This window comes from Nymphalis io, chromosome 12 (genome assembly GCF_905147045.1).
Source record: "Nymphalis io chromosome 12, ilAglIoxx1.1, whole genome shotgun sequence".
NCBI classification, from domain to species: Eukaryota; Metazoa; Arthropoda; class Insecta; order Lepidoptera; family Nymphalidae; genus Nymphalis; species Nymphalis io.
In genome coordinates, this window is record NC_065899.1 from 554,607 (window position 1) to 575,041 (window position 20,435).

Below are 20,435 nucleotides of genomic sequence, written 5' to 3' on the forward strand. Positions count from 1 at the left end.
ATTTAATTGGGTTTGCTTTTACGTTGTCACTACGCAACTGACCATAAAACTTTACATACACGTTATCAGACGTACACACGTAAAGCATATTTTGATTCAGATTTTATTTTGTATTGTGACATGAATATCGATACCTAAAAATTTTCAAGATCAATGCTCTTATGAATTGGTCATTTAATATTGGCGAATGTTAATTTAGTAAATAAAATTTAAAAAATACTAGATATTTCACATCTTATTATCATCTAAATGATGATTTATCGATTATGTTTAGTAGCGAATGATATTTGAAACAAATATCCTTTGTCCGTCAATCGAAAATTAATTTCTCGCGATAACAATTACTACCTATTATCCTAAGCTGTATATTATCCTAAGGCAGACCTTTCAAAAATTGCATGTTTCACGTGTCTGCGGTAAATATTTTAATTTGTACCATTTCATGTGCGCTGTGATTATATGTTAAAATTGCCGTAAACCAAGCAGATCGTCACGCTCGGCCGCCGAGCAAAAATATGAACAGCGACCGCTGACTCACTGCCAGATAGGAGAGTGGCCGGACTCTTGTGAAATATTTATTACTTGATTGAATTCTACATTCAGTTCATAAATAAAATAACCTTTCAAATACTATATTTTATTTCAATTATTGAATTTGTCAAATTAAAAAAAAAATCTTGCAAATTTGTATAAGAATGGATATTAAATATTAAGGCTTTATCAAGTGATATTGATGAATCTCGATCGGCTAATTGAATATTTAGACTACAGTATAAGTCGTTAATTCAAATTAAAAGAACTGGTCTAGCTACAAATTAATAATCGTATAATAGCAATAGAGGCGCGCCGGACAGAACCGGTAAGAACATAACAAAGTCGGTTCTAGCAGAGACTTAATATAACTAGAAAGTCTATAAACAATTAATACTTGAAACGATCGCCAATAATAAAATAAGCGACCTTATAATTACATTACAAAATTAATAACCAGAGTAATTTACAATCTTCTAGTTGTTCAAAGGCTCTGTTTCATCTTGAGAAGGTAGCGGATTGATGAATACACTTGTGGCAGAATTTCAGTGAAATTGGACACATGCAAGTTTCCTCACGATGTTTACCTTCACCGCAGATTACGAGACACATAATTAAGTACATAAAAACCTAATCAGACTCCGAAGGTTTAAAACTACAATTGGTCGATTTCTGATAAAAAATGAATGCTGCACGTTTTAAAATGATGACAAAGAACTTACAAAAACTGTAGAAATCAATTCGTCATAAATAAACCTGAACATTGTATACGTAGGAATCATAAAAACACCAGACTACCCAAAACTACCAATAACTTCGAAGTAATATAGCTTTTCAAAAACGTAACGCTAAATTTGTTTTAGTAGTTTTTTATTTGTTACATTGTTTGTCGACGACCGGGGCCTGTTTGTTAATATTCAAAGTAATTAATTTCATCATTTAAACTGTCAATACAATCTCAATTTCAACAGAATATTGCAGTTTTAATTGCGCTTTGTTTCTATTATTACCTTTCATTAATCCCATTCGTCTTTATAGTTGTAAGATAACTTGCGTTACCATTAGATCCTATAATTTATACTATTTTTGAGATTAATTAAGTTGTCTATAAGTTTTTTTTTTAATATGTAGGCAGACGAAGCCCGTCGCCCGTCATTAGAAGAAATATAAACCATCCCTGAGATCGCCAATGCACCGCCAACTTAGAGAACTAAGATGTTATGTCGTGTGCCTGGAGTTACACTGGCTCATTCACCCTTCAAACTGGAACACAACATTAGTATTGCCTTTTGGCGGTACAATATATACTTATATAAAACATTAATTTAACCATGACTTGAAATAAACATATTTTTATTGTTATTATATAATATTAATAGTACTTATTGAAATAAAAAATACATATATATAAATGTTTTTTTGCAGTAACAGAACTATACGATGTAATAAGATACGCATACAATCTAGAAACACTTCTAAAAAAAATCTTTAATCAAATTATGTACAGTTTTACTAATAATTACAATTAATAGAAATGACTTATAGTAAACATTGTAACTTTTTTAAACGGTTTTTTCTTAATTCTTCTGTAAAAATATACGTCATCGCCTACATTTGGATCTGTGTCACGAAAACCCCAAGAAATAGCCAGTATAATGAATATAATCACTCATTAAAGCCACTCATTTATCCATTATAAGACACCAATGGGCATTCGAGATAGTTGGACCCGAGAAGACGCATTCATCATTTGCATTTTCTTCAGAATTGGACACAATAGGCAACAGACATGGCACATAATCTATCACAGCACTCCTCGATGACTTAAGAACTTCGTAATGAGCTTTTGATTACTTAATTATATATTAGAATAATTTCTTACTAACAGTGTTTATAAAACTATCACCAGCATGAGAAAGAAAACACCTATAAGCCGGCGAAGGAACTCGGGATTTTTGTTTTTTTAATGATTACATCACAATAATATAAACATCGCACAGTCACTTATAAAAAAAAAAACATAATCGAAATTGTTTTGCTTAAATTTTAGTTCATTAGTATTTTTTATTATTTAAAAATCCCGCGCTAGTTTTTAGCTTCAGGTAGTTCCGTCTGTGCGGTCGTCCCACTTACACAATACCTTACTACCTCACTAATATTATAAATGCGAAAGTGAGTTTGTTTGTTTATTACACTTTAAAGTATTCACTAATCAACCAATAATCAAGAAATGTTGCGTACACGTTGTCAGTGGTACAGAAAATGACATAGTGTACGTAACACCTGCCCACCTGCCTACGCTCGGGCGGAATCTAGTACTTTATGTATTCAGGCAGGCAAGGGAAATACATTAGATACCATGGTTTGCAGCGCGTTGACGACGCAAGAAGTGGACTTTTCTTTTAACGATGCTAGTGTCTATGGACGATCACTGCACTGACCATCGTGTAACCAATAAGCGCGTCTCCTTTATCTACCTTTCTAAAATAAATAACAGTCACAGTTTTAAATATATAAAAATTTATTATACATTTGTTGCAAGCGAACGTCATCTATTTTATATAACTATTAATTGGATTGCGTTAGTTCGTTACGCCCACGTTATACATATTACTATCTAAATATAAAAATAATCTGAATCAGAGTTAAATTTATTTAGTGTGATGATCTCTATGGGTAAATGATTTGCTGATTATCGTTAGGACTAATTAGCCGTGCGACATTTATATGTACATATACATAAGTTGTTTGTCTACAGCGCCCTGGGGTAGAGCGAGAAGAGCGATCGCTCTAGGTGCCAGGTAGCAAGGGGCGCGATAATGACAAAAACAATTTTCAGGTGTACGTAAGCGTTAATAATAACGTGGTAAGTGCTAACGTGGTGATTATTATTCATATAACATGAACTGAAATGCAATATATGTGAAGTAAAAGCGTCGACCAAAGGGCACTGAAATGCAATTTCACTCTACCCTACGCTCAGCGTGCTATGGAGCGAGCTATGCTCGGAGTATCTTTGAAGGATAAGATCAGAAATGAGATTATCCGGAAAAGAACCGGAGACATGACATAGCTTGCAAAATTAGCAGGCTGAAGTGGCAGTGGGCTGGTCACGTATGTCGTAGGACCATTGGCCGTTGGAGCAGATGAGTTCTAGAGTGGAGACCGCGAATCGGCAAGCGCAGCGTAGGGCGCCCTCCAGCCAGGTGGAACGACGACCTTAAGAAGGTGGCGGGCACCAACTGGATGCGGAAGGCGGAGGACAGGGAGCTTTGGTGCACCTTGGGAGAGGCCTATGTTCAGCAGTGGACAACGATTGGCTGTTGATTGATTGATTGATAATTGATATACTGGATGTGACCTGACGTATCTGACCTGACCTGATATAGGATCTACCTTTAGGCATTAGTGCCACAGACATATGATACTGTATATAGCTGACAAGACTTGCTTTTGTAATCTATGGTGAAATAATAAATACATTCATTCAAAAAATTTCATATTTATTTATATTGTGACGTGTAAACGCGCGATCGTGCGATTAACGTAATGAATAGGCATAAATAAACCTTATTACCTAAATATTTTTTTATTTTTTGTAAATAAAAAAGTACAGTACAGTAAGCTGTAAAAGCTGGCTAAGGCGAAGGCCACATTTCTCTTTCAGGAGAAGGTTTGGAGCATTTAAAGTTTAGTTTGAAAACATGATAGTAGAATACAGCAAATAGTAACAGCCTGTTAATGTCCCACTGCTGGGCTAAGGCCTCCTCTCCCTTTTGAGAAGGTTTGGAGCTTATTCCACCACGCTGCTCCAATGCGGATTGGATGAATACACATGTACTCACGATGTTTTCCTTCTCCGTCAAGCACGAGATGGATTATAAACACAAATTAAGCACATGAAAATTCAGTAAAGCTTGCCCGGGTTTGAACGCACGATCATCGGTTAAGATTCACGCGTTCTAACCACTAGGCCATCTAGGCTCGTAGAATAATCAATAATAAATCACAATAATTATTATTCAATTTGCGAAGCTTGTTATTATATAAAATGTATTTAATATAAAATTATCGGTGCTACTTCTAACACTTCCTAAATTTATAAGCACATCGTTTTATCTTTATCGGCCTTCCCAAAGTACGCGAACACGCTGTAGCTCTAGTTACAACAAAACATTCGGCCTTGCACGCAATTATTTCACGAACGAGTTTTTTTTATTACTGAGGCACTTAATATTGCTTTATGTGTGAATACGAATGGGTGAAGATTATTTTGGTCATACGAATATAATTATATTCCCATAAAAAGTATCGTTATGGGTTCCCCTAAATTCAGAGTACGTTTATCAAACGTTATTATTATTTGACTGCTTCGTTGATCTACTGGCTAGATATAAGGTCGCGAACCGCAGGCTCCTGGGTTCAAACCGCAGGTCGGACTGATAAAAGAGTTCACATCCCGTATCGGACCAATTTATTTTTTTCGATATCTCGAAAAATTTCCAGTGGAATCCAGAAGTTTGACAACTGGTCGTGCTAACTGGTAGTGGTAATCCTATATCGGCTATTCTCTTTCCAATTTTGCGTCCAGATGGATTATAAGTACTTAAAAAGAGAAAGAGCATCATTATTGTAATGAAAAGACCACAAAGTAATACGTTTATTTAACAACAGATCTAATTACTAAAATATCTATAAAGCCATAACAATAATGACCTCCAGACCGATTTCGGCAACGGTGACCAATCTCAAGAACGATTAGCCAACTACGCAGGACATATTATAGTGCACAAGTGTGTGCGCAAACACAGGTGCACTCTCTGTTCCCTAACTCTCACAATGCGACACGACTGGAAAGAGTTCTGGCGCAAGACCAACGGCTTTACTTACTTTACTTACATATAAAGCCATGCAACTCATAGATAGCATAGCATCAATAAGCAAATCGCCTCAACTCATGTTTTCGCACAAAGAAAACGTATTCTTATATCTGAATTAACAGCGCAGATTCGAACAGTTTAGTTAATGTTTATCAATCACATAATTTCGTTTAACGGCAACAGGAAATAAAATCTGCAGGTTTTATAGTTATAAACAAATATCTCAAGCAAGAACACGATTTTCTTGTAAACGCTTGAATTAAATAGCAAGGCTAGTGAATCTCCGGTCTAATTCATTTGGTTTAGAGATTATATTTACATACAACGGCACTAATATATGTTAATATTAGGCCGTTTGTTTTTTTTGTTTCAACGCGATAATCTCTGACCAATTTGAAAACAAAATGCGTTTAATGATTTATTTATCGCGAGGATATCTGTATAACATCTTATGCCACAAGGGGATGGAGCAGTATCATTCAATGCAGATGAAACCTCACGGCGCATGGAGCTTTAATATATTTAAAAGCAAGCACTCAAATATATGTCAATCGGTGGACACTTTACGTATTCATACGTATTTCTGTTTACGCTTTACACTGATTCTATTAAGTACCATTAGTTATTTGTCGTGTCGATCGTTTACTGTCCCTTAAGTAATAACAATTCGATTGATATGTTCCGTTTAAGTGTTTTTGAGGTTGTTATAATCATACTTTAAAAGTGATGCGATCACATTATTGCTACCAAATGATACCCTTCTCTCATAGATAACTCAACAGTACACCGTTAATGAGAACGGAACCAGAGAATCTAGGGTGTTATGTGTTTATTGTTGCTATAATTACACTGGCTCACTGTGCGTTCAAACCGGAAAACAGTAATTCATATTTTGCGGTAGAATAATTGACGAGTCGCTGGAACCATGAAACGAGCTCGCACAAACCTCTCCCGGTAAAAAATATATATTCATAAAAATACCTTAGCATAACATCGTTCAACGCGGTGCTGAGGAGCGGGACACCGTAATCCTTCTGTTCCACAACCGTTTCCGACTTCATCATTTTCACAACACAATTATTCGTTCAATAGATGTCACTTCACTGTTGGTGCTAATTCCACAATGTCGTCCGATAAGATATAATTTTATAGCAAGATAATTTTTTATTGCAACTACGATTAATCGTTGTTTTAACGAAAATAAATATATTCTCATTGTTAATAATACAATAATGAAAACTAATATGTGTATATTAAAGACGATTGTTAATGTTTAATGTATTTACAATAGTATATAATGAAAATTACTCATTTCGTTAGAGACTAGATAATCGTAAGTCCAATTATATTGTTAGGAATGAAATAAGCTGCTTCCGAGTTGCGAAATATATTTGTTAGTTTTAAACAAAGAGGTTATATATCTCATAAGTCACTTTTTGTTTATTTATGAACGAACTAGTTACGTTACGGCTAGTTTTTACATTATGTCGCTGATTACTGTTGGTGGCAAATATATATATATATAGGTTATTATTTTCTTTCGGTTCATCGTTCGTTCGTAATCGCGGTGTTTACGCTACGTTTTATTTATGTCACGTGCTTTTTTACAACACGCTATAAAATTTTAGGTTCTATTTTGAAGAAATACAAGTATAACACTTCGTAATAATGACGCTGGCTGGGCTGGGATATTTTCCTAAATTTGTAGCACAAGTGTAAATTCGTATATTTATTATTGTCATTTTAGAATTTATAATAATAAATAGATAAATGTATTTTTCAAAGTTTAACAAATTTTTTTTTTAAATAAAGTCATGCATTTGTAGCACTAATACTATGGATCATAAAGCTCAATATAGAATCTAACGTATTACTATTTGTACACATTACACTGCTGATAAATATTTTATTTTTATCAGTATCCTTATATCGACATTTGAATACGACTATAATTTAGCGACACTATTGTACTGGCTGCTATCAATCTTTCCAACTGTTAATTAAATTTGACATTTTTTTAAACCTGTTGTCCGACAAAATCTATTGTAATCAGTGGCGTAGCTACCGCAGGGCCCGGTGCTGCAGTGCACCAGGGCCCCGGAGCTCAAGGGGCCCACTAACCTCAGCTTTGAAAAGAGAGGAGCATAAAAGAGAAACAGAAAAAAATAATAAATATTGTCATGTGCGTCGTTGTTTATTTATTCCCATTTTCTTCTATTAAACAAATAGAGAAACTACCCCTCATAGAGGCGACGTATGGATTTAGCCTACTAGGGATAAGTTGAACTCAGTTTATCTATAATTTTGAAGGCCAATATACGTTCAAGCTACGCGGAAAAAGGGGATGAGGGCCCGATTGTTTCCTTATGCACCGGGGCCCTTGTCCACCTAGCTACGCCACTATTACTATTTTTTGTAAAATATTTTAGACCGTGATTGAGTGACCAACATCCAATACTTTTACATTTATAGTTGTGAATATTATAATAAAATATATTATATATATTTATATGAACAGCTTAAACTAGGATAACTTTTTACGTATAATTGAAAAGGGACACTATAAAAGGATTTTACGATATTTTTATTTAAGTGCCCAACAAGGCGCTGCAATCCTCAAATTTTATTTATCCTATTGACCCATTTAAGGTGTCGTTTGTTTTACACACCAAGACAAAACTAAATATTGTCATATACGCTTTTGGGAAGAGACCAACGTGACATGCGTACTAATATTTGTTCAAGCGTCAAGTAATCAAACCGTCCGTCTGTTTTATTCTATAGCGTACTTACGTGAGTTTGTTTCAGTCGATATTATGAATAAAAAAACCCCGTAACCGTACCGTAACAGCCTGTGAATGTCCCACTGCTGGGCTAAAGGCCTCCTCTCCTCTTTTTGAGGAGAAGGTTTGGAGCTTATTCCACCACGCTGCTCCAATGCGGGTTGGTAGAATTCACATGTGGCAGAATTTCAGTGAAATTAGACACATGCAGGTTTCCTCACGATGTTTTCCTTCACCGTAAAGCACGAGATGAATTATAATCACAAATTAAGCACATGAAAATTCAGTGGTGCTTGCCCGGGTTTGAACCCACGATCATCGGTTAAGATTCACGCGTTCTTACCACAGGGCCATCTCGGCTATTGTCAAATGTTTGTAATATTAAAATATATGGGAATGTCATTCTGCATCAATAGGCTAACGATTTTTAAGTGAATTAAACGCAATTATACATTTGGCAACAGTAACGAGACGAGCTGGCGCATGCTTGGCCTTGAACAGCATTTGTCTGTTTTTCGTCATACTTACTCCTTGGAGTTAGTTATATTAAGAATCAATAGCATTCTGCGCCAAACTTTAGTTCTACAAACATTTCTCATGTCATTTAAATTTTTTGAAACCTCCGTGCAAATAGGTGTTATGAGTTTAACGTAAAAAAAGCCGAGATGGCCCAGTGGTTCGAACGCGTGAATCTTAACCGATGATCGTGGGTTCAAACCCGGGCAAGCACCACTGAATTTTTATGTGCTTAATTTGTGGTTATAATTCATCTCATGCTTGACGGTGAAGGAAAACATCGTGAGGAAACCTGCATGTGTCTAATTTCACTGATATTCTGTCACATGTGTATTCCACCAACCCGCATTGCAAGCTCCAAATCTTCTTAAAAAGGGAGAGGGGGCCTTAGCCCAGCAGTGGGACTTACACAGGCTGTTACTGAGTTTAACGTATATATGTGTCTGTTGCATCATAGCCCCCAAAAAGGATGAACCAATTTTGATTGCATTTGTTTCTAAATTAATGAATATTTTGAATTCCAAAACTGCAGTACTTGTTATTGTTTTCTTCCGGTTTGAAGGGTGAGTGAGCTAGTGTAATTACAGGCACAAGTGACATAACATCTTAGTTCCCATCTTAGTCATCATAGTTACAATACCAATGTCTATGGGTGTTGGTGACCACTAGGTGACAGTAGCATGTAAGTGTGTATTAGATGTAACTTAGTATATATATCCTACAACTGTAAGACATATAATTTGCGACTTCATTATTAAACAGACAGTATCATTTCAGCATTTGTGTGTTTCAATACCCTCTTCCCTCCACCATCAGGTTGCCTATATGCATGTCTGCCAACCTATACAATATAAAAAAAGATTTTTTTTTATTGTAAACTTTGAAGATATTTAAATAGATATATTCTCGTTTACATACAAAGTAATGCATGACCTTTCATATATAGTTTAATGCTATTTAATTTAAAAAAAAATACATTAAGCATAAAAACTTTATGATTAAGGATAGGATCTATGTCTACAGAAAGTTAAAATTTTAGAAACATTCAACTCTGCTAACTTCATTGCGACCAGATATGAAATACTTTTATTTTATTGTTTGGTGTGGATGGGCAAATGGGTAATGTGATGTTATGTGGTCACCACCACCTATAAACATTAATGCTGTAAGAAATATTAATCATTCATTACATTGCCAATGCACCACAAACCTTGGAACAAACATGTTCTCTCCCTTGCCTGTAGTGGCTCACTCACCATTAAAACCAGAATACAACAATAATAAGTATCATTATTTCAGGATTGATTACGTAATGAATGAGTGGTACCTACCCAGACAGGCTCACACTAAGTAGGTAGGAAGCTAACATTCCTATCAAAGCACATGACTTTGAATAACATGTAAAATTATCTTGAAATGGAATTTATAGTAATGGTATTTTATTCATAAAAATCAAGGGCCTTACGTATAAAACACAATTTATATATTTGGTTAAACATTTTCTCTCTTTCTGTCATCATGGATTTGATGTTTGAAAGACAAGGACACAGCACTGTTTAACTGATCAATCCCTATTTAACATTTATAGGAATAACAGCATAGTGTTAATTAAACTGGCTTAACATGATAAAAATAATTTAACTTACTTGTTTTCGGGTAATCCTTGATTAGGTTGTGAGATTACCCCGGAGAAACTGAGAGCTTGGCTTATGCTCTGTCCGATGGCATCTTGGGATGATATCACTAGATTTTCCACAGATTTTCTCCTATAAATTTAATTAATGTTGCTTAAATAAGAAAACTTATAACACCCATATTATATCACAGAATATTAGCATTATATATACATATGAAATTTAAATTATATACTTAATATTAGGTATTAATAATGTTTAAGTTATGTTGTATTCAATATTTAGGTTTTTTATGCCATAAATGTGTGGAAAATATTGAATAAACATTATTTCATTAGCTGTGATCACTGCTGAGTAATTATAACCATTTCAGATACCGTAAACTTGACACATTTTACATAGATTAATGAATATAATGTAATAGAAAAAAGAAATAAAACATTCAATCAATATAACAGTTTTAAACTAAAGTTTTGTAGCTAAATGTATGAGTAATACATGAACAGTTATAAAATAATTTATAATTACATTAATTGTCAGTTGTTGCCATCCTATAAGATTTTGTAATAAAATAATTTAAAAATATAGATTTTTTTTTTTATTACAAGTACATTTAATGTCTTTTTATTATTTTACACATATAATGTTATTTTTATCTTTATGGTATAGAAAGTTTTTTCTTCTGAAAATATTTACTCAAGTCTACAGATAACAACTTTTTATCAATTATGCTTCAATAATGAGTTTTATTAAACAAAGGTTACCTTTAATTACCTTTGTTGTATTTCATAATTTATTTTCTTGTGTTTTTATTGACTTTTTATTTATCACACAGGCCAAGGATCGATGACCTACAACTAAATTAACGCGTCACAAACAAACATCGGCGTTGAACGATAGGATGTCGTAAATAAACTTTGATATCTAGATTAATGTTAAATACAGTTCCGTGATATAGGACAACAATTAAATTCATACTAACATGGAAATAGCGACGTTTCGGCTCTCCAGTTCCGAGGTAGTCATAGTAAGGAGAATGGTCTTAGTTCACTTTCCTTTCTTCCACTCGCAAGCAATCATTAAGAGATGCGTTTTTTGCTTTCATCATCCAAATTGAAGACTTTTTTCACGAAAACACAATAGGTCAATCATACAACATCGATTCGCGGTGCATCACTGACAGTTCAGGCAATGTTATCTGTGTCAAAATAAGTCATGTGTGGCCATGGCCAACATTTTCAATTCTAATACCTAGTTTAAATATTGTACATGATAAATCAATTCAGTTTCACAAATCGATGTATTGCAAAGCTAATTCATTATGCAAATAGTGTTTGTGTCATTCTGCCGTATATTTTTTTTAGTGGGGATTTCCGAAAAGTGATGAAGTAAATATGTTTTTTGAATTTGTAGTTTTTTTTTATAATATAGCTATCAAATAAGCCCTCAATTAAAGTTTAATATAAAAGTAAAGTGAAAAGGTCTACGGAAAATTAGCTTTCGTTTAGAAACAACATAACGTAATTTTGTCTGAATGTCATTGTCATGCTCGTGATGCTCATCATATGTCACTGTCAGTCACACAGCGTGACAATTGACAACAATGTCAATGTGAGAAGACAACACGTGAATTTATTTTGAAAAAATATTTGATTTAATTCGTACAGTTATGGCTGATGAAGCCATATTTGACAAAAAAAAATCACATCGAGCTAAACATGCCGGGAGAAAAGCGGAGAAAAAGAAAAAGAAGAACCAAGTGGATCAGTCTAACCTAACTGCGAGGCAAAGAAATCCAAAAGCGTTTGCTATTCAATCAGCCGTTCGGGCTGAAAGACAATTCCGACGCCGAGAAGATGTTATTTCCAAGAAGCAGCACATACCACAAGTCGATAAGACTCCATTAGATCCGCCACCGATTGTTGTGGCCGTTGTCGGTCCTCCGAGAGTAGGCAAAACAACTCTTATAAATAACCTTATTAAGAGTTTCATTAAAACAAATGTGACTAATACAAACGGCCCCATAACAATAGTAACTTCCAAAAAAAGACGGCTCACTTTGATTGAATGTAATAATGATATTAACTCAATGATCGACATAGCTAAATGCGCTGATCTTGTCCTGCTACTTTGCGACGCGAGCTTTGGTTTTGAGATGGAAATCTTTGAATTCTTAAATATATGTCAAGTCCATGGAATGCCTAAAATAATGGGTGTTTTGACTCATCTTGACATGATAAAGAATGCTAAGAAACTTAAAATGACTAAAAAAACATTGAAACATCGGTTCTGGACTGAAGTTTATTCGGGAGCCAAGTTGTTCTACCTTTCTGGTATTCTACATGGGGAGTATTTGAGAAATGAAATAAAAAATTTATCTAGATTCATATCAGTCATGAAATTTAGACCTCTAAGCTGGAGAATGACTCATGCCTATTTGTTGGCTGATCGATTAGAAGATATCACAAGCCAGGAGAGTATAAGAAAGGACCCCAAAATAAACAGAGATGTGGTGCTTTATGGATATGTCAGGGGAGTACCAATGATGAAAGACTCTGTTGTTCATATAGCAGGTAAATATATATATATGTATTTGATATATTGATATTTAAAAAAATGTTGAATTAGTAATTTCGGTAATAGTAAATAAGGAATTGTTTTATTATATCTACTACAATATGTATAAAGGAGTGCCAACTGAGTTTCATTAGTTCAGTTATTTATAGCAACAAAATATTAATATTTATTTTTATTCTTGAAACACATAAGCCTCGTCAGCTTGTTTGGGTGCAGCTAATAGCAGCATAGCAGCATAGTATAGGTGTTATATAGTTTGCTTTTTAATTTTGTATTGTTATAATCTGTATTAAGCCAGTGGTTCAGGCTCATATAATCTTGTACAATACCAGTTATAAAATGTTTGAAAGGCTTTTTTGAGATAATTTTTAAGTAATAAATTAAGTTAATTAATTTTCCTTTTATTATATTTTGTCTGAAGTGTGATTTGATTTGAGTCAATTGATTTTTAATTGAAGTCATATTTTTATAGTATGTCAAGACAATTAATTGGAATAGATTTTATTTTTACAATCAATTTATAGTACTGTTTTAAATTCACTTTGTGACAGACTACATGTCTTAATCGGTGTAATTAATCCTTTAATAAATATTCTATTGACTGAAAAACGATGTGATATAATCCAATACCACTTTTACAAAAGTTTATGTAAATATTTTATAAAAAAGAAAATGTTCTTTTATTTCAGGTGTCGGAGATATGAAGATAAGTGAATTATCATATTTACCAGACCCTTGTCCATTGCCAAACAGTGAAAAAAAAAGGCACTTGATGGAAAGAGAAAGACAAATATATGCACCTTTTTCAGGTGTTGGTGGTATAGTATATGATAAAGATGCTGTCTATATTGAACTTAAAGGATCCCATTCACATAAACGCGAAGATGAAGAAGCAGATGAAAAGAAGGCTTTATTAAAAAATGTTGTAGAAACAAAGGAAACAGTTGATGAGCAAATGCAGGAAACTGGTCTAAAACTTTTTAGTGGAGGTGATGTTATATATCCAGATATGGTCAAGGATGATGAATACTTACAGTGTGGTAAAAACCAGGACAGTTCTGACGAAAATGAGTCAGAGGATGAAAGTGATTCTGGAAATGATAGTGGTATAGATCAAAGTGAAAAAGAAACCAAGACCAGCTCAAAACTCCCTTGGGATAATAATTCGGGCTCTGAGGAAGAAGCTGATGATGATGGCGTCGAAAAAAAAATACCTGAAAATGAGCCAAATTCTGATGATTCAGACTCTGAAAAATCTGAAGCTGAAGAGGATGATTATAATACAAAATGGAAAGAAAAATTAAGTGAAAAAGCGACAATGGCATATTTTGAGCGACAAAAGACTTCTAAGAACATTATGAAACTAGTATATGGAGATTTTGAAATTGGCAACAAAACGAAACAGACAAAAGAGGGAGAGGATAGTGATAATAGTGATGACGAAGAAATTGGAGGACTCTTTAAAAAAGTGACTAGCACTCAGAAAAAGAAACATAGGGAGAAAGAACAATTAGATCAAGATGAATGTTCATTTTTTTATTCTTTAGACAAACCCAATTTAACAGATTGGACAAAAGATTTATACAAACAGATTTTAATCAATAATTTTGTAACTGGCAAAAGATCTGCAGATGAAGATGCTGAGGAACTTTTACGATTGGATGACGCTAGTGATGGTGATGATGAAATGTACGGAGATTTCGAAGATTTAGAAACAGGTGAAAAACATGTTAACGCAGAAAATACAACGGAAGCCTCGAAAGAGGAAGTGGGATCTAAACGAAAAGCTGACCCAACTAAATCAGAAATTCTCAATAAAAAATTAAAATTGAAGGCTAAGTTTGACTCCGAATATGACAACCCAGATGACCACAGAATCAAAGGCGATCATTCATATTACGAAAGCCTAAAAGCAGAAGCACTAAAACAATCAGAGTTGAATAAATCAGTTTTCGAAAACTTAGACAATGGTTTAAGAATTGAGGTAGAAGGGTTTAGACCAGGCCTGTATGTCAGAATGCTATTCAAAAATATGCCTTCCGAGTTCGTTACGAACTTCGATTCTAGTTATCCACTTCTTATTGGCGCATTAAACATGGCTGAACAGAACATCGGATTTGTATCTTGCAAGGTAAAAAAACATAGATGGTATAAAAAAATTCTAAAAACGAATGATCCTCTGATTATATCCCTTGGTTGGCGGCGATTCCAAACATTACCAATATATTCTAAAATTGAAGACGACATGAAATGCAGATATTTAAAATATACCCCTGAACACGTCACGTGTAATATGCACTTCTATGGACCAGTAACACCACAAAATACAGGTTTTTTGGCGTTGCAAACTGTCAATAATGCTTCTAATGAAATAAAACAGTTGGGCTTCAGAATAGCAGCAACGGGTAGCGTTAACGAAATCAATAAATCCACACAGATTATGAAAAAATTAAAACTAGTTGGAACACCTCTAAAGATTTATAAAAAAACCGCTTTCATCAAAGATATGTTTACGACAACTCTTGAAGTTGCAAAATTCGAGGGAGCGAGGGTTAAAACTGTTTCCGGCATCAGAGGACAGATTAAAAAAGCTTTGAACAAGCCCGAAGGTGCATTCCGCGCCACTTTTGAAGATAAAATCCTTATGAGTGATGTTATTTTCTGCAGGACTTGGTTTAAAGTAGATGTTACCAAATTTTACGCGCCAGTAGTAAATCTCTTACTCCCTATCGGTAGTAAGAACGCTTGGGAGGGAATGAAAACGAAAGGTCAGCTGAAGCGAGAACGTAATATTAAACATGAGGCAAACAACGATTCAATGTACACTGAGATTGCCAGACAGCCCAAGGTGTTTAAACCATTGGTAATACCAAAAGAATTACAAAAGGCTTTACCTTATAGGTTAAAACCGAAAGGAAAGACAATAACATTAACAGGCATGAATACAAAAGAAAAATTCTCAAATAGAATAGCTGTCATAAAGAATCCACACGAACAGAAAGTTTCCAATGTTATGAAAATGTTGAAAACTAACTTCGAGAAGAAGAAAGAAGTTCAAAAAGAATTAACGTCAGAGAAAATGAAAAAGTATAAAAAACAACAAGAAGAAGTCGAGTGGCGTAAATTGAAACGACAAAAGGAGATGAAGAAGAAAATTTGTAGACATTTAAGTAAAATGTCGAATAAAACGCAGAAACAAATGTAATGTACTGTACGCTTATTTGTTATATTTAAAATAAAATAAATATTTTCAAAATCGTATCGTGTTAATATACTGTTTTCTAAAAATTAATTGAATTTCGGGAGCTTTGTTTAAATTATTAGATAAATATTGAAAATTTTTAAGTTTCTAAGTTTCTGGTCCGATAACTGAATAAACATATCACATTTACAATATCTACAAAAATGTAAAACCAATATTCAAGCTCTATATTATAATTATTTTATTTAAATAACTGAATATAAACTTGAATTACCATAAAAAAAACAAGAGAGACCAAACTAATAGTGGTTCGTATAAGGTAAGCAATATTTTCATACTATACACACATCAATCAAACACGCAAGCACGGCACATACACACTCACCCCCATCAGTTACCCATGCAGCACAGACATGTGGTCATCGTTAATTTCAATCATATTTTCTATAATTATATTAATTAAAGGTATTTATTCTGCGTTGATTTTATATAATTTGTTTATTTTTACATTCGTTTTATAATTCTCAGCAATTTGAATTGTGAGTAAACAATATTTCATAATCATTTTCATAAAATTATAATAAAGTTATGTATTAGAAGATATTAAGATTTTTGGGTATGATGGTATAAAATGAAACAAAACGCTTAGTATCGTGTAAATTGTATTTACCTCTTATCATTATGCATAACGTATGTCGTCATCGCACGTTCAGTAAATGTTTTTACAAACGTTACATAGATCAGATTACATTGGTCAAAATAATCACTGCCTACAATAACAATTTCCACTTCGACATAACGCGATGCCCTGTTGTGTCACGGATACCTGTAACGACGTCATAGGCGAGGGCGGAAAGCGATAACTTACACAAAGCCTGGAATGTTACCGCTCGTACGTCACAGGATGGAATACTAGCGGTACGAATTCAATTAAATACTCTCCACTATACGAAGCTATTTAACACATATGCAAAATTATATACATTCGACAATTTTGTTTCACTAGAATCCTATGATACATAAATTCCTTAATGTGAAGGTAACTTTACTCTTTGGTAGCGCGAGCGTCGCACGAGTGGAATGTCTGAGCCGCGTCCGTCCTAGAGTTGGCACTTGTGGAGTTTCGGAGAGCGGGTCGAATACAAAACTGCAGCTACACCGATAAGCTACTATCTAACGAGTAACTTAATATCTCGTAAACACGTTACAATCGCATATAAAACTTTATGTAGTCGCTATGTATATAAACTTTATATAATATAATGAAACGAATGATGTGTACCAATGATATCGAGACGCCGCGCGTCGGACACACCTATGTTCTTCTATAAGTATGCAAAAAATATTTTTACTCGTTATTCACGATTTATTAAGCCACCTCTATATTGATATAATAAGTCAAATACTAATAATAAAAAGGGACCCGTAAATACGTAGGGAAGTAAATACATAAATGACAATATAATGTGTAATTTATTTCGTCAATTCAACTGGAATAATGAATAGAATATTTTTTCAATTTTACATTATTTCTTACTTAAAGAAATAAACTAAATTGGACTTATAAAAATAATTTAAAATTTGACTTTTGAAAAAAGAATTTCCCACGGGCCCCAACACTGGCGACAAAATTCATCAACAATACTGGACGAATCGAAAACTTTTTAAACTCGACATTTAAACAAATCGCTCCTAATCAAGTGTGATCGCATCGACGGTTAGGTCCGTCAAATTTGATTACAATTATTCTAATATCATCCCATCAGACAAGCGATCCACTATGTTTATAATACTGTCACAATTATATACAAGTCACTGGAACTGTAACTCCTGGCGAAAGGCACCTACGCCTCTTAATCTTTGCGCTTAATTAAAAAAAGTACTAAAAATTGTGATTTCGACAACCGTTAGTGTCATACACGAATGAGGTATTCATTGAAATAAGGTGTAGCTTCGTCGAGTGTTGCCAGCTAGCAATAACTTAAATTGTCTAGTTAATAAATAATTAATTAAGCATAAAATTAATAGAAATAAACTAAACAACTTCGTTTGAACACATCCTAGCTATATATTGCTACATTTCATATCTACTTCATATAAACGCTATTTAGAAACCATATTTACATCGTATTAGCTACTAATAAAGATTCCGTCAAAGTAAAATCGGTTAGCTATATAATTATATACTTTATTCCATTAGCTATTGGGATTACAATCGAGCTAAGGGCGGTGGAGAAACTGTTGAAAATTTAATTAAAAACTTTTTTTACCGGAGGTAATATTTTAACTTACATGTCATCTTGACATTGACAGATGTGTGACATTTAAAGATTATTGTCTGTTTAGAAGTGTAGTAAAGTGTATTTCGATGCCAACAGTATCTCCACCGAGCCCTAATATTTGCAAATCGCAAACTACACATCCAACACCATTTGTAAACGCTTAACAAAATATACCTTAGCTACGATCCATGTCGCTACAAGGTACTTAATAAAATAGAAGATTATAAAACGATGTAGTAACACTGTACACGAGACTAGTATGTGTGTGCCGTCTGTACTTAACACTAGCAGGGACTCATAAATGGATCTACTCTAAGCCGTAAATGCATAAGTATACAGTGAACACAAAAATACTGTCGAAACAGTTACGACCCAGAACAGAAGGTATATTGGAGTTGACACAGATTTTAACATTATTTAAATTAAGTAATATATTGTTATAGTATAAACGACGACAGTTGCATAGCAGTATTGCATGTTTATTATATTTTTTACTATTTTCGACTATTCTGTTACTTCCATAATACTCTCTGCTCTGAGCACTGTCCGAATTAACAACTTTTAAATAAGCACATTAACGGTAACATGAAAATTGAAAGAAAATTTCTATAAAGTTTTGTATTTTACGAGGTGTATATTACTAAGTACATTAGTTAAAGATATTATGGGTCGAACAGAGAGGCACACGTTATTCTATGTAAAGCTATATGTACACTGACCTCGGCGAGGCACTTGGTAGACTTATCGTCGCATTCCAACTACCGACTCTGTAACAGTGCGTACTGTCTGCAAAATACCTTAGTTATAACTTTATGGGATAAACAATAAGGTCTAAAATTTGAGAATGACGACCGAATAGTTTTGAATAATTTAACTGCCTTCCCAAATGAATCAGAACGCCTTTTTTGAATTGATAATATTTCTCGCACGACACACACCGCAGAGCCTTACCTTAGTTTCCTCATTATTAATAATAATAAATATAATATGGAATACACGTTAAGTACATTGTAAAACTACCCTCGGAGCACTTCCATTAATTAAATATATTATAATATAAAGCGTTACGCTACAACGATTTTTATTCAATAGTTATTATACACAGACGACAGTTTATTGTAGTAACAACACTTTCTTTTAAAAATCTGGCAACACCTTAGCTTCGAAAAAGATCTGTTTTATTCAAATTTGACTAGAAAATGCAAAATGTCAACGTTAATATTTTATTGTCTTGCGAGACCATTTTTTTATATTGCCTATTTATTGTGTCTAAGCGTGTTGCCATATTACAAAAGGACAACCTGACCACAAACAGTATCAAACTCCATACAATCGGAGACTTAGTTTATTTTGTGGTACAATTCCCTATCCGGTGATCGTGCACAATCCTACATTAAATAAATTACAATAATAAATAAATCAATATATTTACAATCTTCGCTGGCTTCTTGATTGTGAAAACAATTTACATCAACGGAACTTGTGATAAAGATTTAATTTTAAGTTTCTTCAGGAACATATAAAATGATATCCTGCACGAATCAAATAATTCTCTGAAAGACTCAACCGATAATAATAAACCTCGCATATCATCATCTACACGAACGACCGAACGCATGTTTGTCATTGCACGTACGCGTCGCATTTACGCAACCCATTTAAACCTGCAAAGTTCCCCTCGTCACGTGACGTCACGCGCTGGGTGCGTCGGCGAGGGGGAGGGGCCACGCCTAGTTGATGGTGTGGTGTCAGGAGGGCGGCGCGTGGTCGTGCGGGGGGCGCGGCTTCCGCTCCGTGCCGGTCGCCAGGAGGTTGTTGTATTCCACTTCGAGGATTTGTCGCGCCTGGAATACATCATCACTTCGGTTAGGGATGGAATTTGTATGCATTTGTAAGGAATCATTAATGCATATGCATTGACTCTAAGATTTTTTAAACGAGTTATTACTGTTTATAAATTTTTGTGCGTAACGTAACGGGAATTGAACTATTTGTGCACTATAAACAAAATATATTTTTCACTTAATTCT

The 20,435-nt window shown here is 34.0% G+C and overlaps 3 protein-coding genes across 10 annotated transcripts in view; 1 reads left to right on the top strand and 2 right to left on the bottom strand.

Moving 5' to 3' along the window:
* LOC126772539 (protein Aster-B-like) overlaps nt 1–11,511 on the bottom strand; it is a 38,967-nt gene extending 27,456 nt beyond the window's left edge. Inside the window, exons 1-2 of the mRNA XM_050492939.1 lie at nt 11,327–11,511; nt 10,357–10,476 (exon numbers count right to left, since the gene is read on the bottom strand). Coding sequence (XP_050348896.1) covers nt 10,357–10,476; nt 11,327–11,370 — 164 coding nt within the window. The 5' untranslated portion in view covers nt 11,371–11,511. The remainder of the gene's footprint in view (nt 1–10,356; nt 10,477–11,326) is intronic.
* Nucleotides 11,512–11,942: 431 nt separating this feature from the next.
* On the top strand, nt 11,943–16,179 carry LOC126772164 (ribosome biogenesis protein BMS1 homolog). The gene is made up of 2 exons (XM_050492370.1): nt 11,943–12,917; nt 13,611–16,179. The coding sequence occupies exons 1-2, from the start codon at nt 12,014–12,016 to the stop codon at nt 16,124–16,126; spliced, it is 3,420 nt and encodes a 1,139-aa protein (XP_050348327.1). The 5' UTR covers nt 11,943–12,013; the 3' UTR covers nt 16,127–16,179.
* Nucleotides 16,180–16,768: 589 nt separating this feature from the next.
* The window catches only part of LOC126772162 (liprin-alpha-1), a 148,066-nt gene continuing 144,399 nt past the window's right edge, over nt 16,769–20,435 (bottom strand). For all 8 annotated transcript variants that reach the window (XM_050492365.1, XM_050492368.1, XM_050492366.1 and 5 more), the window contains one exon: nt 16,769–20,249. In XM_050492365.1, the coding sequence (XP_050348322.1) occupies nt 20,154–20,249 (96 nt within the window). In that variant the 3' untranslated portion in view covers nt 16,769–20,153. The remainder of the gene's footprint in view (nt 20,250–20,435) is intronic.

What these genes read in the sequence shown, in the direction of transcription:
- LOC126772164 (XM_050492370.1), top strand. Translation starts at nt 12,014, where the DNA reads ATGGCTGATGAAGCCATATTTGACAAAAAAAAATCACATCGAGCTAAA. An exon ending in CTCTGTTGTTCATATAGCAG is followed by an intron (nt 12,918 to 13,610) that starts GTAAATATATAT and finishes CTTTTATTTCAG; the next exon opens with GTGTCGGAGATATGAAGATA.